Source organism: Chionomys nivalis, chromosome 6, assembly GCF_950005125.1.
Source record: "Chionomys nivalis chromosome 6, mChiNiv1.1, whole genome shotgun sequence".
Lineage (NCBI taxonomy): Eukaryota > Metazoa > Chordata > Mammalia > Rodentia > Cricetidae > Chionomys > Chionomys nivalis.
Genome location: NC_080091.1, coordinates 98,428,629 through 98,450,397, shown reverse-complemented (window position 1 = coordinate 98,450,397; position 21,769 = coordinate 98,428,629). Strand labels below are relative to the sequence as shown.

The following is a 21,769-nucleotide window of genomic DNA, read 5'->3' as shown; positions in this document are numbered from 1 at the left end:
AGAGCATTTTCAGAAGCAGGGAATTTTTCAGAATCATCTTACCCTGTCTTGGCAAGGTTTCGCAGTCCTTTTCCTTGTGTCCTGCTTATCCTATCCAGATACCATGTATTTTGTCAGTGGTGGAGGCATGGGCAGTTCCTTACCTAAAGGCCAATTGTGTCAAAAAGAAAACAAACTCCAAGTGGACTGTCTTAAGTGCTCAACTTTCTCACGGAAATAGATTGGTGCTGTCAGGAGCAATCATGTCTCAGGTCAATAGACCTAAGTTGTTTAAATGCCATGTTCTACAGATCCTTGAAGTGGTTGAAGATTACCTATCTAGGCAGATTACAATCTCTGTGTTTCTAAAGAGCCTAATTAATCTGACTATATTTATAACAAACATGAACAGCTATTGACCTATAATGTTTAATACCTGTATAACTTAAAGACTAAGACCTCATGTCAGAATATTAAATAATCTGTAAACAAATGTGCAGCAAATGAGAACAACGACCTCAATATAAACAATGTATAAGTATCTTGATCAGAGGTAAGTATAATATATAATGCAACATAAAAATATATCCTAAAAGTTGTATCAATATACAAAATGTCTTAAACAGAGGTAGAAACATGCATGTATACAATCTGACAGAATAACTTTGCATAGGTGTACAAATATTATAAACAGAAATAGCAAATATAATTTGAACTTGTATCAGTATACAAGAAACTATACCAATGTAAATTGTCCATAAATAATAGCTTACAAGTATTCACTCTATTACCCACTATTATTATCCCTTTTTATTTTTGAGCCTACATAGTTTTCACCCCAATACCAACCCTCTACCTTATACAAGTAATAATCAACAACCCCTAAACAGTATTCCCAACCCTGAGGACAAACTTTTTTGGGAGAGGAGACTCGTCCTCCAGAATTGCTTCCCACTGTCGTGGGGGCCAGTGGTGGGGGTGGGGGCAGAACTCATTTGTTGGGGTGCCTGCCTAACCTGATGAAGCCTGGCTCTTATCCCAAGCACCATATAAGCTGAGCGCGGTGGTGTCCTAAATCCCAGCACTGAGGAGGCGGAGGCAGGAGGATCAGAAGTTCAGAGGCATCCTCAGCCTCATAGAGAATTCGAGACCAGCCCGAGATACACGGCACCTATCTTAAACAAAATCAGTCTTGATTCAATTGGGTGTTGCACATATCACCACTGTTCTGCGTTTGCCCAGACTTGTATATGTGTGTGCCTTGTCTCCATAACTATAGTTAGAGGGCTTTGTGGTCACACTTCCTAATTCTCTCCTGTCCTCCAAGGTCACCCGGCTGTGTTAGCTACTGTTGCAAAACACCTGCCAGAGCAACCTAAGGAAGAAAAGCTTGTTTGGCTCACGGTCTAGGTCTAGGGACGCAGCCCCGTGATGGGGGAGGTGGCAGTGAGGGGAGAAGTGAAGGACCCTGCTCAGCTCTCCTCCTTTTTCCTGTTTTCCTTTTTTGTTTTTTTTTCGAGACAGGGTTTCTCTGTAGCTTTGGAGCCCATCCTGGAACTAGCTCTTGTAGACCAGGCTGGCCTCGAACTCACAGAGATCCACCCACCCCAACCTCCAGAGTGCTGGGATTAAAGGCGGGCGCCAGCACTGCCCAGCTGACCTTGATATTGGGAATCAGCCAGTTACTGTGTAGAATGCCTTCGATTTGGAGGTATCTGTGTTTCTCGTGGTGAAATCAAGGCTTAGGCATTTGGGGCAGGAGCCTCACTCAAATGGTGTGTGTCTTTCCTAGAGCCTTGCATAGGGGCTCGTGTGATGCTGACGTGTCATCACCGCTGAGGGCAACTTTGATGACTAGGTTATGGTGAGGTCCCCACGTTTCTCCACCGCGAGGGGCAATTCACAATTACATTGGAGAGTAACGCTGAGACCGTGTGCAATACCGCTTCTCTTCAAACTTTATTTTCTCTACTCTAAAATCTGTTGGTTATTATCTGTGACAATAGGAATGTTCTAGAAGCTATTTCATATTCCTTCATTCCTTCTACGTTTATTCACTGGAATTCTTCTGCAGGGAAATGCTTCTTTCCCCCTCTCCCATCTATTTTTCCAGTGATTGATTTATCTCAGTGAGGACTTCATACTTATTTTATCTCCTAGGTGATAATCCTGCACTTCTGTTATTTATATTGTTGCTTCAGATTGTCTCGGTGTTGGCCATTTGAAGTGATTTCCGCCTGGCCCCGGTCTAAGTCCTAGTCTGAACATACAGCGGTGTGAAGTACCATTTTGTTTGTACTGATACAGACTTCATGATGTACTTATCTGTGGAGTCAAACAGGTGTTGAGGCAGGAGAGTAGCAGTGGTTATTTCATGGAGGTCAATACTGTTATTTTGAAAATTGGAAACTTCTAGGGTCACCTCATAGACCAAATACAAGAGGTCAGAATTCTATCCAGATCCTTCTTCAGTTAGCAACCCAACCTTCCTTCCCCAGTGTGCAACAGCAATCCCATTCCCCAGTGTGCAACAGTAGAAGCCCTAGTCTCCAGTGTGCAACAGCAATCCCATTCCCCAGTGTGCAACAGTAATCCCATTCCCCAGTGTGCAACAGTAGAAGCCCTAGTCTCCAGTGTGCAACAGCAATGCCATTCCCCAGTGTGCAACAGCAATCCTATTCCACAGTGTTCATTAGCAATCCTATTCTCCAGTGTGCAACAACAATCCTTTTCCCTAGAGTGCAACAGAAATCCTAACACTTGGAGGCTGAGACTGGAGAATTTTGAGTTCAAAGCCACCTCAAGCTACATCCGGAGACCATGCTGCAGGGAGAGACAGGAGGAAAGTGATTTTGCATTTGTTTGTTTGCTTGCTTGAAGTAGGGTCTTAGTATGTACCCTAGGTCAACCTAGAACTTTAGATCCCCTTGTCTCTGCTGTGATTTCAAGGTGAACCACCACACCCAGTGGTAGGAAAAGAGAATCTTTATGATCTCACCCATATTGGCGAAACGTTTCCCTAAAACTCTGTGGAGCTCTGGACTAGGGTAACGAGTTGGTAATGGAGACAGTTACTCTAGCTTACAACCGAGGATTTTCCCACTCCTGTGCCCCCTCGGCCCTTCACCAGCCGCCACCGCCATTAGAATAACTATCCGGGATCAAATACTACAAACATTCTCTGTGAGAAAGAACAAACGGCCAGAGTCGCTCCCTTTGAGCTCCTGTGCCAGGGCTTCTGCACCTCCTAGTTCTCTCAGTGGGGCATCCTGTCCCCAGCTGCCTTCTGCCTGCTCTCCAGATAATGTGTCTCAGAGAAACCCTGGTGAGCTGCTATAGGATCTGCTGCTTCAGAAGCCTAAACAGGCACTTCACAAACTGTGTGTCCCTGGGGAGGAGGCTCCCTGCATTCGCATTGGACGTGTTCCATTCCAAAGGGATGTGCTGCTGGCCAAACGCTAGTTTTTCCCAGGAAAAGTAGTCAGGGTCACCCGTTCTTCTTCCCTCCATGGCCAGGAGTTGGATTTTAATTGGTCCATTTACATAGGTGACCTGGAGGTAGAGTCCCAGCTTGCTGAGCTTCGGTGGTTCCTGCCCTTTAACTGCCTGCTCACCTGCCTGGGCAGGGTATCCCTGTGGAGCCCCACCCCTGTGGGCGGAGCTGAAGCCCAGCGGGGTGACTTAGCTCTCTGCCCTGCTCCTGAATAGGTACCAGATTGGCCTGGGGTTGCTCTATGGACAGTTTCTGTTTGCCGCAAGGTAAGTGTGAAATGAGATTCAGGATCCTTCATTGCAGGGTTCTAACTCAAGAGCCTTTTTTTCTGATGTTGTTTTGATAGCGCTGTATCTATTTTTTTCTTGCCTCTGGTTGGCTAGCTGTTTGGTGTCTCGTTTGTTTTTGTTTTATTTTCCCCCTGAGACCCTGACCAGGTTGACCTGTAACTCACTATGTAGGCCCGGCTGGCCTCAGACTCAGAATAATCATGCTACTTTTAGCTTCTCAAGAATATGTTTTTAAAGAACAGTAAGCAGCTATGTGTTAAGCTCAGCCTGCTTTGCTCATTCTTATCAGACTTACCACGTGCTCCATCCAGTATTCTGGCCGGGCATCTAACCGGGGATTTCCAGCCTCGCTATCTACCTAGACTGTCCTTTATCTCATTCAGATCTGCAGGGCTCTGTTCCTCCTTCAGGTCTCCTGCAGCTCCCTGTGGACTTACAGAACTATGCCTCCAGGAGGAGGGGCTGGGCCAGGGGACTAGTTGCTAAGTCCTCTCAATGCTCTGTTGCCAGCCTGTGTATAAAGTAAAGGACATTTTTAAATTTCAAATTTCATTTTGCCCTCCTTACTGCTTCTCTGATTTTTCTTTTAAGCTCAAGTTTCCGATCTACAAAACTTTTGTCTTTCCCGATGACAATTTCTGTTTTCTGAAAGTGACCATTTTTGACTTTGGTAGAAGGGCCTTGTTACTGTATAGTGCAGGATGGCCCCTTACTGTGTAGTGCAGGATGGCCCCTTACTGTGTAGTGTAGGATGGCCCCTTACTGTGTAGTGCAGGATGGCCCCTTATTGTGTAGTGCAGGATGGCCCCTTACTGTGTAGTGCAGGATGGCCCCTTACTGTGTAGTGCAGGATGGCCCCTCACATCCATCCCCCCCCCCCCCCGAGTACTGGCATTGCAGGTGTGTGCCACCGTACTTTCTCCTTCATGGAGTCTCATGTAACCCAGCCTGGCCTCGAACTCAAACTCTTTGTGTAGCCAGAGTATGACCATATACCTGTTTCTCTGTCTCCGTCTCCCAAGTGCTGGGATTATGGGAGTTGGCCACCACACTTGGTGTCTCCTTCGCTCCTGAAGGTGGGCCACACGGCACAGCATTCTAGGCTGCTAAGTTCTCTGAACTCTGTCTTTTACAGTTTTTATTATGTGTTTATAGAACATACAGAAAACGGGATTATTAGGGCATTTTCATACACGTCCGTCATCATACATTGCTCACAGCCCCCCTCCCCCCGTCTCCCCCCTCAGCGATCAATACCTCACCCTGACCCCTTTTTACGTGTACCTGTGGGATGTTGTACGTGATTCTTATCCTTGCTCTTCCATGGGCGGATTCTCTCCTAGGCTTCTCTCAGATGTGCTGATTAAAAAAATTAATCTTACAATGGCTTTTGTCCTCTATGACTACCTTTCAAAGCACGCACAATGCATCTTGAACACATTATCCCCTTTGTCCTCTCCTTCCCTTAAAGCCCACTCTTACTTCCGTACCTTTCTCTTTTACATATCCCTGGCCACTGCATTCAATTGGGGTTCCCCGCGTGAGTATGGATGCTGGCCTTGGTCGACCTTTTTCTATTTGGTTTTCTGTCATGTGGAAGTGTCTGCTTCTGTTTAGCCTTTTTGATGCTGTCCTGTTTGGGTCCCCCCGAGCCTCCCGGACTAGTTGTTGTGCCCTGATGTGTGTTTGGGGGAAATTTCTCATAATTTCAGATTCCTGGAGTTCCCCTTTGTTTTTCTTCTAAGCTCTAAGATCCCACGCCTCTTGGGTCTCATGCTCCTAGGATGCTCTGTTCTGCTCCTGGTTGGGGTACTCTTCCCCTCCCTTAGGTCTTTTCTCCTTCCCTTAAGCTTTCGGGGTTCTATTAAGATGTCCACAAGTTGGAAGTTCTTTCTTAAGCCAGGTCCAGCCTGTCTGGGAAGTTCCTTTCCCCCTTTTTTAAACCCGGAGGGAGGGAAGGAACCTCTGAATATCAATTTTAAGGACAAGATGTAGCCCTCTCTTCAAGCTCTGAAGTCACCCTTTGTCCATGAAAGGACATGTGTGCCTGACTGTGTTCAACACAGCTGAGAGCTGGGCTACTTCCTTTTCCTTTCCTCAGACTTTCGGATTTTGTTTTAGGACTCGCTTGTATAATTGTGATTTTAAAATTCTGTCAATCACACTTGTTACAGTATCTGTCCAGGGATTTGGCTCATCCAGTATGCCGTGGAAAAGGACAGGTGAATAAAATTACATGGGTAACTTGACTATTGATTTTTTATTATGATCGCTATTCATTGCTATGCCACATAAATGGTGAGAGAAAAATATGAAGCGCACATATTCAGAAATGCCCTTGATGCCAGAGACCACAGGGCTGGTTTTTCAGGTTCTAGCTGGCATTCTGTTCTCTGAAAGTGAATGAGAGAACACTCTATTATCTTCCTGAGTGGCAGGTTCTGTGCTAGCCAGCTGTGGCACTGAAACTCCTCTCTATTGTAAAGTTTATTATGGAAATATTGGTGGGAGGGAAGGAATGGGAGCTGGTATTCTAGAAGGTTCCTTTTTTCAGCTGCTCTGCCCTCAAACCTAGACTCCTCTTCTTTTTATTTGTGTTCTGGTTATATTAATAAACTTTTTTCCAGTATGATTTTTAAATAGATTTCTTTTAACCATTTTTAAATTGGTATTTACCTTTTAAAAAAAAAAAAACTCTTCAGTTTCTTATTTGTATTTTCTTCTCTCTTCTCTTAAACCGGGGAGAGAGTAAAATAGAGGGACACAAAGCACCAGCACCGTACATTGCGCATTGGATCACTCTGCAGAGGAATTTAGCTTCTTCAGTGTTAGGGGTTTCAGAGACACTGTTTTTTCTCGTGTGTCTCTCTCTGCCTCTCTGTCTCTTTCTGTCTTACACACGTGTGCTTACACACGCAGATGCAGCTGAACATCTATAAAGCATTAACCTTGATTTTGAAATATTTTGGTTGATATTTGGGCTCCATCAAACTTCCAGACTGGGTTTGTACTCGAGGTTTCCAGTGGTGGTAACAGAGGGACTACCCGAGCCAACCCTGCCGGCCCCTGGATGGAGAGGAAGAACCCAGTCTTCCATTTGCCCCACCAGGCTGCTCTTGCTTTGACTGGGAAGGAGCCAGGAGAACTCAAAAGGGGACACAATTCTTTACCGCTACCTCAGCCTCTCCGAGTCCGTAAGAATTTGCCGGTGGTGTCGGTGTGTCTGCTTGACTGATAGTAACCCAGCATCTTAGTTAATTCTTCCTGTCAAAGCTCTTGCATAACAGGGAAGAAGATTCTAAAGTCGTTACCTCTGATGCCTGGAAAAGTTGGTAGAAACCAGCCCCCTTTCCTTTCTTCCACAGAGAGAATAATGCCTTAGTTCGTGTTCAGGTTTGAGGTAGAGAGACCAGTAAAGTTCATGCTGGTTCCTATCCCATCACAGCTGCGTTTGAAAGGCCATCGATGGCAAAGGTGAACGCTACTGTAGTTATAGATATTGCAGTGTTTGTCTCCGTTGTCATAACTTAGACGTGAACCTTACACATAGGAAGGTCAGTGCTCTGCACTGTGTGTGTGTGTGTGTGTGTGTGTGTGTGTGTGTGTCTGAGACAGAGAGAGAGACAGAGAGAGAGAGAGTTGGGGGCAGGGAACAGGATTGAAATATTGAGAAACAGAACATTTTGGCATCACTTCCTGTTGACTTAAAAAAGAAAAGACAAACCCATTGCCAACTCCTCTCTCTTACTATATATTTTTGTTAGTCCATAAGCACGTTTCAGAATGGAGGGTGAGGGAAATGAACTGCACAGGAGGGAAAAGATAGGAAGCTAGATGTGGGTTCGAGCGGTAAGCATGGGACAGGATAAGGGTCTTGCCTTTCCTCCTAATTTGCTGTGTCAGTCATCTGCTGGCTGTTAGCAAACTTCATGCTTACGATCCAGTCAGCAAAACCAAAAGTCCCCAGGGTACGTTGTGAGTGTGACACTTATAAAGAATGTCCCTTTTCAGAAAGGACTGTATGTTACTCTGAGATTGTATTACCTTACAAATACTGTTCTTCCCACAAGCCCACCTCTCTGGTTGTTGTGGTGTTTGGAGTGGAATCCTGTGCTCTGTGCGCACCAGAGGGCCAACATGCACACCTTATGTAGGCTTGTGTTGACGTAGTGGGATGCTGGGGAAGGAGACTAGGAAATTCTTATCGCTGTAGTGGTCAGTGCCAAGGGAGAGAAGTGGGTCTGGAGGACAAGGCTGCACATTGGTGTTAATTTGTTTCTTAATCATGTGATTTATTGTCTGTTTGAAAGAATACTTTGAATATGGGGAAATGCTAATTATTTGTTAAGTTTAGCTATGACTGTTATGGTTTATGGTACAGGTGATCCTGGCAGGTCTCCCTGCTGGTGTGGGGGATCACGCCATGGGTAAGGGACAGATAGATATGCCATTCAGAGAGACTGGGTATAGAGAGTTTATTTAGTGGGTATTGGGAAGGTATAAGGGTAGGAGGGTATGGGGGGGGGAAAGAGAGGAGGAGGAGGTGGGGAGGAGGGAGGCAGAAGCTGCCTCTTTCTGGGACAGAGAGAGAGAAAAAAAAGAGAAGAGGGGCAAGATCAGCTTGGGGGGGGGCTGTGGGGAGATTGGGAGTAGGCAAAGCTCATCTCTTAAAGGGACAGGGTACCCAGGTGACAGGGCAGGCCAGCATAATTACAGTTATAACAGTAAGTCCACACACAAGTAAGGTAGTCTTTGTATTAATGTGAATACATTTCTGTATGTGTGTCAGTTATTAAAATAGATGAAGAAATAGCTGGATATAGTGGCATATACCTTGGGCTGAGGCTGGGGAAATAATTTGAACCAATGAGTTTGGGGCCTGCTAGGAAAGATAGTAAAACCCATCCTAAAACAGCACAAATTAGAAGAGGAAAATGATCAGCACAAGACAAACCTTCAGGGTCGGCATTCTGCCCTGCTAAGCATCTGGTGTTCAGCAGGGGTATTGTGACGACCTCAGCCTGAAGGCTGCATTGTTTGCCTGACAGACAGCTCTGCACAACACAGTTGTGAATTACTCCTCTGGGGCAAATGTGGACTGTTTCGGCAGACTTTTTGTCTCCTGTGACAGTGTGTGCAGTAAACAGTGGACAGACAAACAGACGGGTCAGTCAGAGGGCCAAGAAGATGGTCGGTCATGTTGATTCTATGATGTTAGCAGTCTGAGTCTTGTTTGTGTTCTGTGTGTGTGGCTTGTGTGTTGCTGATAGCTGGCCTGTGCGCCTGGAGGCCGTGCACCCCAGTCCCAGCGGCTCGTGGAGAGCAGCAGACGCCCCCCAGTGCTCATTTTCTGAGTTGCAGTTGTCACCTCCATTTATCCAATGCCTAACAACCCCGCTCCACCTCTGAGTCTTGGCTCCAGAGCCCATTCAGTAAACTTCTGATGCTTGTGTCCAGAATGCCTTCAGAACTTCACGTGTGATCTGAACCCACATCATTGACTCCTCTGTCTGGGGCTGTGGCCACACTCTTGTTTTGAATGTTCCAAACCTATTCTCACCTCAAGGATTTGGCATTCTTTATTCTTTCTTTATTAAACATCTCTCTCTTTCTCCTCCCCCCCCCCACATACTCATGCATGCATATACACAAACACACTCACACATACACAGACTCACACATACATGTATATACATGCATGTACACCACACCAATTCTATCCAAGTGGTTACCGAGGATGAAGATTCTTCTGCCTGCAGGACTTTAAAGTGTTTTTTTGTTGTTGTTTTTGTTTTTGTTTTTTGTTTTTTTGAGACAGGGTTTCTCTGTTACTTTGGAGCCTGTCCTGGAACTAGCTCTTATAGACCTGCCTGGCCTCAGACTTTAAAGATCTTTAATTCCTCCAAGTTTGTTACCACCGTCTTAGTCCCAGGCTCTCATCATCTCTGATCCTTGGCTGGTAAAATTCATTCACTCTGCTACTGGCAGTTTCTTCCTAAAACTTTTGTGTATTAAAAAAACCCAATGCTCACCAAGCGGTGGTGGCCTTTAATCCCAGCACCCAGAAGTCAGAGGCAGACCGATCTCTGTGAGTTCGAGGCTAGCCTGATCTACAAGAGCTAGTTCCAGGATAGGCTCCAAAGCTACAGAGAAACCCTGCTTTGAAAAACAAAACAAAAACAAAACAAACAACAACAACAACAGAACCCAAAGCTCAAAACTAGTGGTATCTGGTTTAGAAACTAGATTAGAACCCAAGTTTCCCTTGGGCTAATGGGATGAAGGAGAAAACAAGGGACCAAGAAAAGAGCAAGTATATCTCGGTCGCCCTGTGCCTCTCTTGTCCCCCGAGTGCCTGTCTTGGAGAGCTGTAGGGTAGCACAGCACCTCAGCACTTGGCACTCTTGTTCTAGGTTTCCTTGGACCTTGGACATCAAGTTCCCCAGAAAACAGGCTGCGGCCTCAGCTCAGCTCCTCGAGGGTAGCTTGGCTTTCTGCAGCCTCCTCTGTGATCCCTAGTTCACCACAGATTCCAGGCCGGCAGTTCTGCTGCTTTCAGGCCACAGTCAGTGCCATAGCGGCTCCCTGCCTCGCCACCATGGCCACACCCTGTTTGCTTTAACCACAGTTAACTTTGAGACCAGTCTCTGTGTAATCACTTTTCACATTTTAAAAAGATAGTTACTTGGGTGCTCCTCATAGGAGGAGGCACATACGGCTCAGTCAAAGGTCAGAGGGTAACTCTGTGGAGTTGGTTCTCTCTTCCACCTTCATGTGGGCTCCAGGGACCAAACTCAGATGGTCAGGCTTGTGCAGAAGTGTTTGCCAGCTGAGCCATCTGGTTAGGTAGGTCTAACAAGCTTGTCTGCATGGCTTCTATTCTATCAATTCATTAACAGCAAATAAGTTATATCATAATACTCAATATTTTTTTTGATATTTTACTATGGACCAGCTATATTATATAATTTTAGTCTCAAAAATCAGATTAAAATGAGATGAGTTGAGCTTCTGACTAGTTTCTTCAGATTTTAGGTGTGCAGAGGCTTGGGGACAGGAAGTGACTTCCACAATTGGTTAACAACGAAGTCTGGCTGAGGACTAAAGTCTCCAGGCTCCTGGTCTAGTGTGTTCTGGTATGCCTAACAAATGGAAGTTCACTGGCATCACCGGGTTAGGTTTTCCTTTACGTTACAGAAGCAATTTATTTTTCAGAGAGGAGAGATGACTAAGTTTCAGGGATCAAGGGAAAGTATGAGGGGTTGGAATAAGTTACATCTGTTATTTCCATCTTATCAAGTGGGTTCCTGTATCCCAGAGTGTTTCTAAACTACAGAAACTACATAGTTCAGAGGTTTTCAGCATGAGATGCCTGATGGATCACCCCATTCTTCTGCCAAAAATGCGACACAGCAACTGTCCCGTGACTCTGACTTTCTGCAGTCCCAGCTGCTCCTTGAACTCGCGTTCACTCTGAAGGACACCCACATTTTCTCTTCGCTCCATCACATCTTTGTGTTTTTAAGGGCAGGATGCTTAAAAGTTGAAGTCACCAACTTAGAAAATGAGAGTCTTTTGGAGAACACTTTGTTCTCTAGGCTGTGGTGTGGAACATTCATTGTCAACGCAGGGCAGCCTCTGGCTTCCATATAGTTCTTAGCAAGACCGTGAGCAGCACCACCATCCTCCTCCCAGGCCCTGACAGAGGACTGAAAATCCCCAGCAAGCTTTCACTATGCATCTACACAAGGTCCCTTGGGAAATAGGAATTTTGGCGTTCCTGTTTTTCTTTAAATCTGGAGGTCCAGAAAGACCAAGGCAACCATGTCCTTATGTTCAGAAAGCATAAAATGCCAACATCTAGGAAGTCTAAATGAAGTTATACTGACTTTGCAACATCCCTCTGTGGTCTGAAGTCATAGGAGAATAGGAAGGAAATTGGAATATTTGTTGAGCCCAGGACACAGTGATTGCATCTGTGGTCTCTGGGCCCCTGAGCCACCGTGCTTCATGAGGGGACTCGGAGGGAAGCTACTGATGCTCAAGGGTCCCTCCTGTGTCTCCACAGGTGCACTGAATCTGCTGCTCGTCCTCACTCGTGGCACACAACCAAATTTGGAGAGAACCATCCTGATGCCAGCATGATGCAGATATCTCAGGGCACGATGGGCCCTCCTTGGCACCAAAGCTACCATTCCAGGTGAGTGGCCACGGCTAGCATCCAAGGGTTTCTCTCCTTCAAAGGTCATGCCCCCCCATGTCTTTTTTTCTCATCCTCTTAAAATGCTAACTCTGTGAGTGAGTCATCCTTCTCTCATATCCTAAGCTGGATTGTTGAGGGGAGCTAGAAATAGTTTGGTTATGGCTGGTCACTTGAGATATTTCTGGACCCCATTCCCAGTCAGCTATTTCTCAATACCTATTATAATCCCATATTTGAAAATTTGACAGGATTCTTTCCTGGGTACTTCTCTGTCCTGTCTGCACTATTCAAAATTACATATTTTTTTTTCAGATGAATTGATGGTATGCCTATATTTAAATGTTCTACTTGGTTTTTCTCCTCTGTCAAAGCAATTTATCTTCCTTGGCCCTGCAGCAGAAACAGCTAAGATGGAGAATTTCTCAGAGATACGTGGTTTCACCAGGTCCCTTTGTTTCCCTCTTCTGCATGTGGTACTATTTTAAAAACTATAGAAGCTGCGGGCAGTGGTGGAACAAATCTTTAATCCCAGCACCTAGGAGGCAGAGGCAGGCGGATCTCTGTGAGTTTGAGGTCAGCCTGATCTACAGAGCAAGTTCCAGAACAGCCTGGACAGAGCTACACAGAGAAACTCTGTTTCCAACCTCCGCCCCGCCCCCCAAAGAAGAATAGAGAAATTTACCCCATTTTGCAGTGTTAACAAGAAGTTAAAGTGTGGACAGATTGGTCTGTTTGAGTCTGGACAACTGATCGGTGTGTGAGCAGAGACAGATCTGAGCAGGGCCTGTGGTTTTCGTATGTAGTTACTAGGTTATACTTGTGCTCTAGTCTGGAGCTCGCTCTGTAGACCAGGCTGGCCTCGAACTCACAGAGATCATCTGCCTCCTGAGTGCTGGGATTAAAGGCGTGTACCACCACACCTGGTGTCTTCCCACTCTCTTAAGGGGACCAGTTCACACCATCTGAGCCATGTGTTCTGGAAAATAGATTTCTTCACAGTACACTGTGCCCACACAGGACACTTGATTTACAGGGCTGTACGTGTCAGGGTTTTGTAAAGTGTGGGAATCTGACAGCTTGAGGGAGGAAGAGCAGAGTGCTCCAGGTATGACCTGACCTGCTCATGATCTTTCTCTAAAATGAAACTAATGACGCCTATGTTACTTGGTTATAGTGAGCATGCAATTCCTAGTATGCAGAAAACATCCCATGCTGAAGACAGGGGTCCAGTGAAACCTGCAAAAGAATGCAGAACACACCAGTGCCACTGAATGGCAGAGTCCTTTACAACCTCCCAGCCCGAAATCTGACGTCATAATGTGACCTAAGGAATATACTCACCCTATAGCAGAAATCAGACCGTTGTAGTCAATGTGCAGTGACTGTGGTCGACTCCACAGGCCTCAGGAGCGGTGGCCACGTTGCCCCTCTTTCCTTGTCCTAGCCTCCAACAGGGGGGTTAGAGAGGCTGAACTGTGCTTGTGCTGTATCTGCCTCCTGGTCCTTGGACGGTGACAAAAGCACTGTGTGACGATAGGAGAAAAGCAAGCTCAGAATACCCAGAATGCTGCAAGTCTACAGTCCTCTGCTCGTTAGTCCGGGCACACCTCTGCAGCTCTGTCACAGGACGCCCCTCCCTCTGCTCACAATCCCACAGCACTGGTGTGTCCCTCGGATCTGTGGCATCTGGTGATCTAGTGTGCCAGGTTGGTTGGCTGGCTCCCTTTGATGGAAATTCAAACCCACTTCCACATCAAAAGTCATGAAAAAGGAGAGTGAGGGGATGGGGAGGAGCAGGGGGGACAGAGACAGCGAGGGCAGTCAGTTGTAACTGTCTTGTGAGCTCGCTTGGATTTGGAATTGCTCTGAAGTTTGACCCTAGCTGTTTTCTGCTGTCTTATGGAAGTACCACCAAGTGGTTCTAAAGAAGAGACTGCTAGGACACATAGTCTCTCTGAGAAGAGGCTGAAGTCGCATTATCAAAACGCTAACATACAGGACTCACTGAGACCCATTCACCTGGCAAACGCGAACACCCCGTGTCTCAGATGGTCTTAGTGATGGGCACGCTCCCTGAAGATCCCAAACGCTTCACCGTATAAAACTGTTTACCCCAGAGTCTTCCATGAAATGAAAGTCCATTAAGTGTTCCTTGGCAGAGAGTCAAATAAGTTTAAAAAACTCTGCTTCGTGTCTTTCCTTTGGAACAACAGAAGGACAATAGTTTATGGAAGACCCAGAAGTCTGGCGGTAAACAAGCTGGTTTAACTTTAGCCCAGTGTTTTGCGAACAGATCTGATCATTTTAAGGAACTAAGGTTCTGTGAGTACATACCAGGAAAGTTTTCTTATACTTGTTTTGTGCTTTTCACGATGTTTTGAGCATTTAAACATGACTTTTTTTGAGGACTATTTTGTGGGCACAAGTGTTTTGCCTGTATGCATGTATGTGTTCCACATGCATGCCTGGTGCCCTTGGAGCCTCTGGAACTGGAGTTTTGGTGGGTGTGAGCCACCAGGTGGGTGTTTGGAAACCACCCTCTGCAATATCAACAAGGGCTCTTAACTTCTGAGCTATCTCTAAAGCCCCTAAAAATTAGTTTCATGTACACAAAATAGAGTAGTGTAGAAGCACACACCACAGCCAATGTGTTGTGTGTGTTTTCATTCTTCAGACATTGTGGAGAGAACCGAATTGCTTTCACATAACCAAAGCTATGCTAGCATGTCAAGTAGAGTGCATGCTATGAGGAAAATAGAAACAGCATTACACGGTGTGAGGAGAACAAGGAGATAATTAGTTTTGGAAAGTTTCTGAAATAGAGACCTGAGTAAGGGAAGGGAATGAGCCAGGCAAAGGGCACTCCAGGTGGTAGCGTAGCAAGCACAAAACCTCTGCAACCCTGGGAGAGATGGTGTAGCTATCTCGTGCATCTGAGTCATTGCCAGGAGGGGCTGGGGCTGGGATGCAGCGAGCGAGGACAGCAGTGGACAGTGAGGCTGGAGATGGAGCCAGCACACAGTGGGGACTCTGACGGACTGAAGGTGCAGTCCTTGACAGTAAGGTTGCCCTGTTAGCACTGAAACCGACAGGACTGTTGTTACTCATCCCAGCTCCATTGAGGAGAAGCAGGAACAGCAGAGCTAATAGCAGTGAGTATCTCTAGGTAACAGTGGAAAGACTTGTTCCCAGAGGCCAGCATCGGACCCCCATCCCCAGGCAGCCTGAGAATGGACCAATGGCCAGACCTCTGAGGGATAGAGCACCCCACCCCACCCCGGGGTAGGAGAGTAGCTCTTACAAAGTCCTCAGGTGGTGCTGTTCTCTTGAGGTCTGCTGCAGGAGTGGCCTCCTAGACACTTGCCCCGGTCTGGCAAGAGATAGGCGTGACTTCCTCTTCTTAGACACCACCTGTATTTTGAGGCACACCGGGGCTGGCATTTTCCCTGCTCAGTGGTGTTTCAGTTGGCTCAGTTGCTTATGTGTATGTTCCCAAGTTAGAGCTGAACCAGCCTTTCAGTAGCCGGCTGCAAGGCTTCTAGCAGTCAGGAGAGATCTGGGTAGTGTTTCCTCCATGCATGGACCTGGTGGGTGAAGCAGCTCCCATGTGGCCAGCTGCCTCCACTTCCCTTGCAAGGGTCACCTCTGTACCGTGTCTGCAGGAAGTTAAAGGATGACAGCCGGCCAGATGGGGCTGGCTTTAATGGCTCCCCTGTGATTTCACAACAAGCCTCCTGCTTTAGAGGGAAGCAGGTAATGTGGGAGGCAGGGCTCCGTAAAATTCAGCCATGACATGCTCCATGCCATTGAGGGCAGGTCGATTTTTGCTGACCTGGAAGGCTCACCAACTGTTTCTTCATTTCTTTAAACCAAATTTTACTTACAAGTAGGCTGTCATTAGTTCTTAGGAACTCGGTACTTTTTCCCTCTATTTTTTCCAAATAAGAATTATTATTATGTGAGAAATATATTTAAGCATACTTTTTTTTTTTTTTTTTTTTTTGAGACAGGGTTTCTCTGTAGCTTTGGAGCCTGTCCTGGAATTATCTCTTGTAGACCAGGCTGGCCTCGATCTCCCAGAGGTCCGCCTGCCTCTGCCTCCGAGTGCTGGGATTAAAGGCGTGCGCCACCACCGCCCGGCTGTTTCTTCATTTCTTAAATTTATCCTGGCTTTCCTAAAGCAGGACACTTCATTTGGTAGGTTGACTTTTCCTGAGAAGAAAAATTAGATTCTGTTGAGGCAAAATGCTGAGCGTGTGGTCTTGCTGACAACGGAATGTTTCGTTGATTTCTCTCTAATTTCAGCTCTGAGCATTGCCCTTTGAATCTCTTCATACATTCTCTGGAGGCATTGTAGCTTAAAACATTGGCATGCACTTGGTACGGAGTCATTACATTTGCTTACATGAGATTTAGAAATATATTTATTGTAAATACTCTTTAAGTGTCTGCTTATCTAAAAATGAAACACCTAGGTCAGCGTTCCTGATTTACCTTTCTTTAGAGAATAGTGAATCACAATGGTTAATAAAAGGTGACTGCTAATTGATTTTTGTTTATTCTAATAGGGCTTCTCCATAGGCATATAATTTTTTTTTTTTTTGGTTCTTCACGTATGCTAGGCAAGGGTTCTACCACCAAGCTATACTCCCAGCCCAAATGGATTTCCTAGTAAATTTGTATTTGATATGTGTAGGTGTTTTGTCTGCATGTGTATCTGTGTACCTCATACATACCTAGTGGCTGCCAAGGCCAGAAGACGGAGTCAGATCTCTTGGGATTGGAGTTAGAGACAGGTGTGAGCCATCATGTGGGTTCTGAGAATCGAATACAGCCAGTGCTGTTAACTACTGAGTCATCTTTCCAGTCCCTTATAGTCAATCATTAGAGCAGTTTTAAGCTTTTAGCAAAATAGAATGGAAGCTAGAAAGATTTCTTAAACTCCCCAGTCCCCACACATGCATGTTACTCTGATTATCTAACAAAAACAATTTTTTGGAGGCAGCTTTCTGGGGTTCAAAGGTCCAATATTGAGACCCTGTCCCTCTTCCCAACCCCCAAGAGCTTAGAAATTCAAAGGTCTTGCTCTCTTGAGTGCACACTGAGGCTGGCTTTGGGGTTGGAAGCCCAGCCTAACGGACTACCAGTGGTTCGGACTTCCTTCCCAGCTTCCCTTTCTCCCCTGCCCTCTCCTCTCCACTCTCATTGGGCTTTTCTGACTAGAACATCTCCCCATGTATTTCTCCTTTCAGCTTGGTGTTTAGCTTTTCCCTGCAAACAAATTGTCTCTACCAGTGTTGAGACTCAGGAAGGTTGCCAGGGCCTAGCTCTCGACTCCTTAAAAAGGAAAGATGAACTCAAATCGTACACTGTGCTTCCCAAGTCCCCCACCCTTCACACGCCTTTCTGCTTCCTAAGCTTTGCTCGATTTCCCCAAAGGTCTACAACAGACAATGCTCTCCTGTCCTTCCTTCAGTTCCTCCCGCTCACCTCCTTCACTTCTGGGCATGTGCAAAATGTCACCTACAGTGCAGCGAGTCCCACCAGCATGCTGCCTGTGCCTAAGACCACCCCTTTCTTCTAGTAAGCCGGAGTGATTAATTAGAAGCTCATAAGGCTGCAGCATTGGGCAGTTAATCCTGGTGATGACACGGGGATCGGAACAAGCCCCAAATAAGGCCCTTTTGACCCACCCTTCCGAAAACGGAACGTCTTGCATAAGAGTGAATTCATAAGCTGAGCCCCGTGTCTTAAACTCCACTGAGCTCCTCAGCCGACTGACTGCTTTGTCTCCCGTTCTCCCAGCTCTTCTACAAGTGACCTCTCCAACTATGACCATGCTTATCTGAGGCGGAGCCCTGACCGGTGCAGCTCCCAGGGGAGTATGGAAAGCCTGGAGCCTAGTGGCGGATACCCAGCCTGCCATCTCCTTTCTCCTGCCAAGTCCACGAGCAGCATCGACCAGCTCGGCCACCTCCATAACAAAAGAGACTCGGCATATAGCTCCTTCTCCACAAGTTCTAGCATCCTGGAGTACCCACCCCCTGGTGGCCCTGGCCAAGAACGGTCAGGCTCCATGGACACGATTTCTGCTCGCGGCAGCCTCCTAGAAGGGATGAGGCAAGCAGACATTCGCTATGTCAAGACGGTCTACGATAGTCGGAGGGGAGTGTCGTCGGAGTATGAGGTGAGCCCTTCAGCTCTGCTCGGTAGGGATGCCCACGCATCGTCAGGTCTCCAGGGCTGTGCTAAATGGCATAGTGTTCCCCGGGGCAAGGGGGCCCCATCCCCATCGTGGAGCCAACAGTACTCAGATACTGCCACTGACAGCCTGGCCCAGAAAGTGGGTGCACCCACGCCCCCTACTCGGAGTGACAGTTATGCTGCCTTCCGGCAGCGCGAGCGTCCCAGCTCCTGGTCCAGCCTCGATCAGAAGAGGTTCTGCCGGCCTCAGACAAACTCCTCAGGCTCCTTGAAAACCCCACTCATGGAGGAACAGCTGCACACGGTGGTAGAGAGGAGTCCAGAGAGCAGCCCCCCAGTGAAGCCCAAGCACAGTTACACCCAGAAGGCGCAGCCTGGCCAACCCCTCCTGCCCACTGGCATCTACCCGGTACCTTCTCCAGAGCCACACTTTGCCCAGGTGCCTCAGCCTTCCGTGAGTAGTAATGGCACTGTCTACCCTGCCCTGGTCAAAGAGAGTGGATATCCGTCTGCTCAGGGAGCCTGTAACAAGGTGGACACCTTGGATGAGAACGGGAACCAAAATGAAGCTAGCAGGCCCGGGTTTGCCTTCTGCCAGCCCCTAGAACATGACTCGGTAACCCCAGTGGAGAGAAATCCAGAATCCACAGCCAAACATGTCTCCTACAAAGTCCATTTTTCTTCAATGCCTGAAAATGAAGATCCCTCCCTGAAGAAACAGGGCACACCTCTCCGAGGCACCAGCCCATCGTATCCCAGCGAGAGAAAGAATGCCCCTGGCAGCAGGCCGTGTTCTAATCAGCACGTGGGCAGGCCCCCTCAGCCCTGGGAGGGTGACTTACAGGAAGATCACAATGCCAACCTCAGGCAGAAACAGGAGAGGGAAGGTCAAGGGCAGAGCCAGCCAGGCAACTTTGGCAGGACCAAGTCGGCCTTCTCATCTCTCCAGAACATTCCAGAGAGCCTAAGAAGACAGAGCAACGTAGAGCTCGGAGGAGAAGCCCAAGAGTGTTACCCCGGTGGCAGGCCCACCTGTGCCCTTAACACCAACGTGGAAGAGCCTGGAAGGAAGGCCGGGCCCTATAGCAGGAGCTACCAGGACAGGTCTGTTTCCTATCCAAGGCCTGAGGGGAAAATGAACGCCGCAGACTCTTTCCAGGGTGCAGACCCAAGGTATGAAGAGCCCCCGGCCCCAGCACTCCAGCAGACACCCAGCCTGAGCCAGAGGAGACTGAGCTCCAGCAGCGCCTCGGCCCTGCAGTACAGGAAGCCCCACTGTTCGGTGCTGGAGAAGGTCTCCAAGATAGAAGAGCGCGAGCAAGGGCGCCACAGACTCCCCAGCGTGGGCAGCTCCACCTACGGCCTCAACTATAGACCCAACAGGGCCGGGCCGGCTTCCAGCACTTCTGCCGGTGACTTTGAGGACCCTAAAGCCAGCATCCATTTCTCCGAGGCCGCGGAGCCCCTGCGCAATGGGGAGCCACCCTTGAGAAACGGGGAGTCCAGGCTCGAAGAGGCTTCCTGGCAGCCGTGCGGCCAGCCACTGCGGAGGGCTGGGGATGGCCATGGCCCTCCTGCCCAAGGCAGTGAGCCCCCCAGGCCCGATGCCCGCCTGCTCCGCAGCCAGAGCACCTTCCAGCTCTTCAGCGAGACGGAGAGGGAAGCACCGTGGCCGGAGGACAGGCCCGGCACCCCCGAGTCGCCGCCGCTGGACGCGTTCTTCAGCCGTGCCTACAGAAACAGCATCAAGGACGCCCAGTCCCGCGTCCTGGGGGCCACCTCGTTTCGTCGCCGAGACCTGGAGCCGGGCACCCCCGCCGCCTCCGCAGCCGCCGCCACCTCGAGGCCCTGGCGGCCCCGTCCCGCCTCTGCGCACGTGGGGATGCGCAGCCCCGAGGCCGCGGCTCCCTCGTCCTCCCCGCACACCCCTCGGGAGCGACACAGCGTGACCCCGGCCGCTCCCCAGGCTGCTCCCCGCCGCGGTGCCCGCCGGCGCCTCACGCCCGAGCAGAAGAAGCGCTCCTACTCGGAGCCCGAGAAGATGAACGAGGTGGGGGTGTCGGAGGAGGCCGAGCCTGCGGCCTGCAGCCCCGCGAGGCCCGCGCCGCGCTTCTCGGAGAGCACTGTGGCCGACCGGCGCCGCCTCTTCGAGCGCGAAGGCAAGGCCTGCTCCACCCTCAGCCTGTCGGGGCCCGAGCTGAAGCAGTTCCAGCAGAGCGCCCTGGCCGACTACATCCAACGCAAGACCGGCAAGCGGCCCGCCTCCGCCGCCGCCTGCCCCCCGGAGCCCGGGCTGCGCGAGCGTGCCCAGAGCGCCTACCTCCATGCTGGCCCCGACGGCCCCGGCCTGGCCTCGGCCTGCAGCCTGAGCTCGCTGCGGGAGCCCGATGTGCCGCTGTCCCGCCAGGAGCACCCTCACCTGGCCACCAACGCCCCTCACGCGCCCCGAGATCGCAGCAGCTCCTTCGCCAGCGGACGCCTAGGCGGGGAGCGACGGCGCTGGGACCCTCAGCCCCCCAGGCAGCCGCTCAGTGGAGTGAATTGCGGACCAAGGGCCACCCAGAGACCGGACAGGACCCCTGGTGGCGGGCCGCCTTCTTGGAGCATGGTGGCCGCCAATGCTGGCAAGTCCAAGTCGGCCGAGGATCTGCTGGAACGCTCTGACACCCTGGCGGTCCCTGTGCACGTGAGGTCCAGATCGTCCCCCACCTCGGACAAGAAAGGCCAGGTAGGTGCAGCCAAGCCAGCCGGCCTAGGACCGGCCCTCCAACTCTTGGCATCTTTAGCAGGGGTGGGGGGGCGCTCTCCTATATTCAGGGTTTTTTTTTCTTTTAAATGTAGGAATGTAATATGCGTTTTTTTTTCCTGTAATTTTCTCAAGCTCTATCTTGATTTCCCTACAGATAGATAAAGATATAGATATATAGTTCTTTTTTGGATATATAGTTGTTTTATGGTTGTTTGTGGTACTGGCAGTTGAACACTGCATGCTCAGCCAAGAACTGTACCCACGGAGCGATGCCCACCCAGCCTCTTCTACTTTTTCTTATGAGATAGGGTCTCACTAAGTTGTCTAGGCTGGCCTTGAACTTCTCAGTCCATCAGTCTCAGAATTCCAAGTAGCTGAAATAAACCTTTGCCACCGGGTCTGTTTTTTCTTAGTTCATGTAGGTGTGTGCGTGTGTGTAAGATTTTAGGAAGCAGCCTATCTGCCAGTGTACTGAAACTCGTGTGCTACACACACCCACTCAGACACATCCTGTGAGAGTCAGTGCTCTGTCCTCCAGGTAGTTTCTGCTCAGAACTGTCCAGGAGTGGTCTCTCCCACTTAAAAAAAAAAAATCCGTAGAGGCAATCAAAGTTGGCTGTGCTTCTTTCTTCCCTACAGGTAAAATCCATAGGAATATAGGAACAAGATTTTTCAGCTGATTTTACAGCAGTAGTTTACTACATAGAAGTCCAAACAGTTTTTCTTCTCTCCCAGTACTGCAAAGACTATATGATTATTAAAAAAAAATAATCCAGGTGTTGTAGCAAACACTTTCATTACCAATACTTGGGAGGCAGGCATATCTCTGTGAGTTCAAGGCCAGCCTGATC

The 21,769-nt window shown here is 48.6% G+C and overlaps 1 protein-coding gene across 2 annotated transcripts in view; it reads left to right on the top strand.

The window, feature by feature from the left end:
* Shroom3 (shroom family member 3) overlaps positions 1-21,769 on the top strand; it is a 282,216-nt gene that overhangs the window by 238,901 nt on the left and 21,546 nt on the right. For both annotated transcript variants that reach the window (XM_057772175.1, XM_057772174.1), the window contains exons 4-5: positions 11,831-11,962; positions 17,771-20,897. In XM_057772175.1, the coding sequence (XP_057628158.1) occupies positions 11,831-11,962; positions 17,771-20,897 (3,259 nt within the window). The remainder of the gene's footprint in view (positions 1-11,830; positions 11,963-17,770; positions 20,898-21,769) is intronic.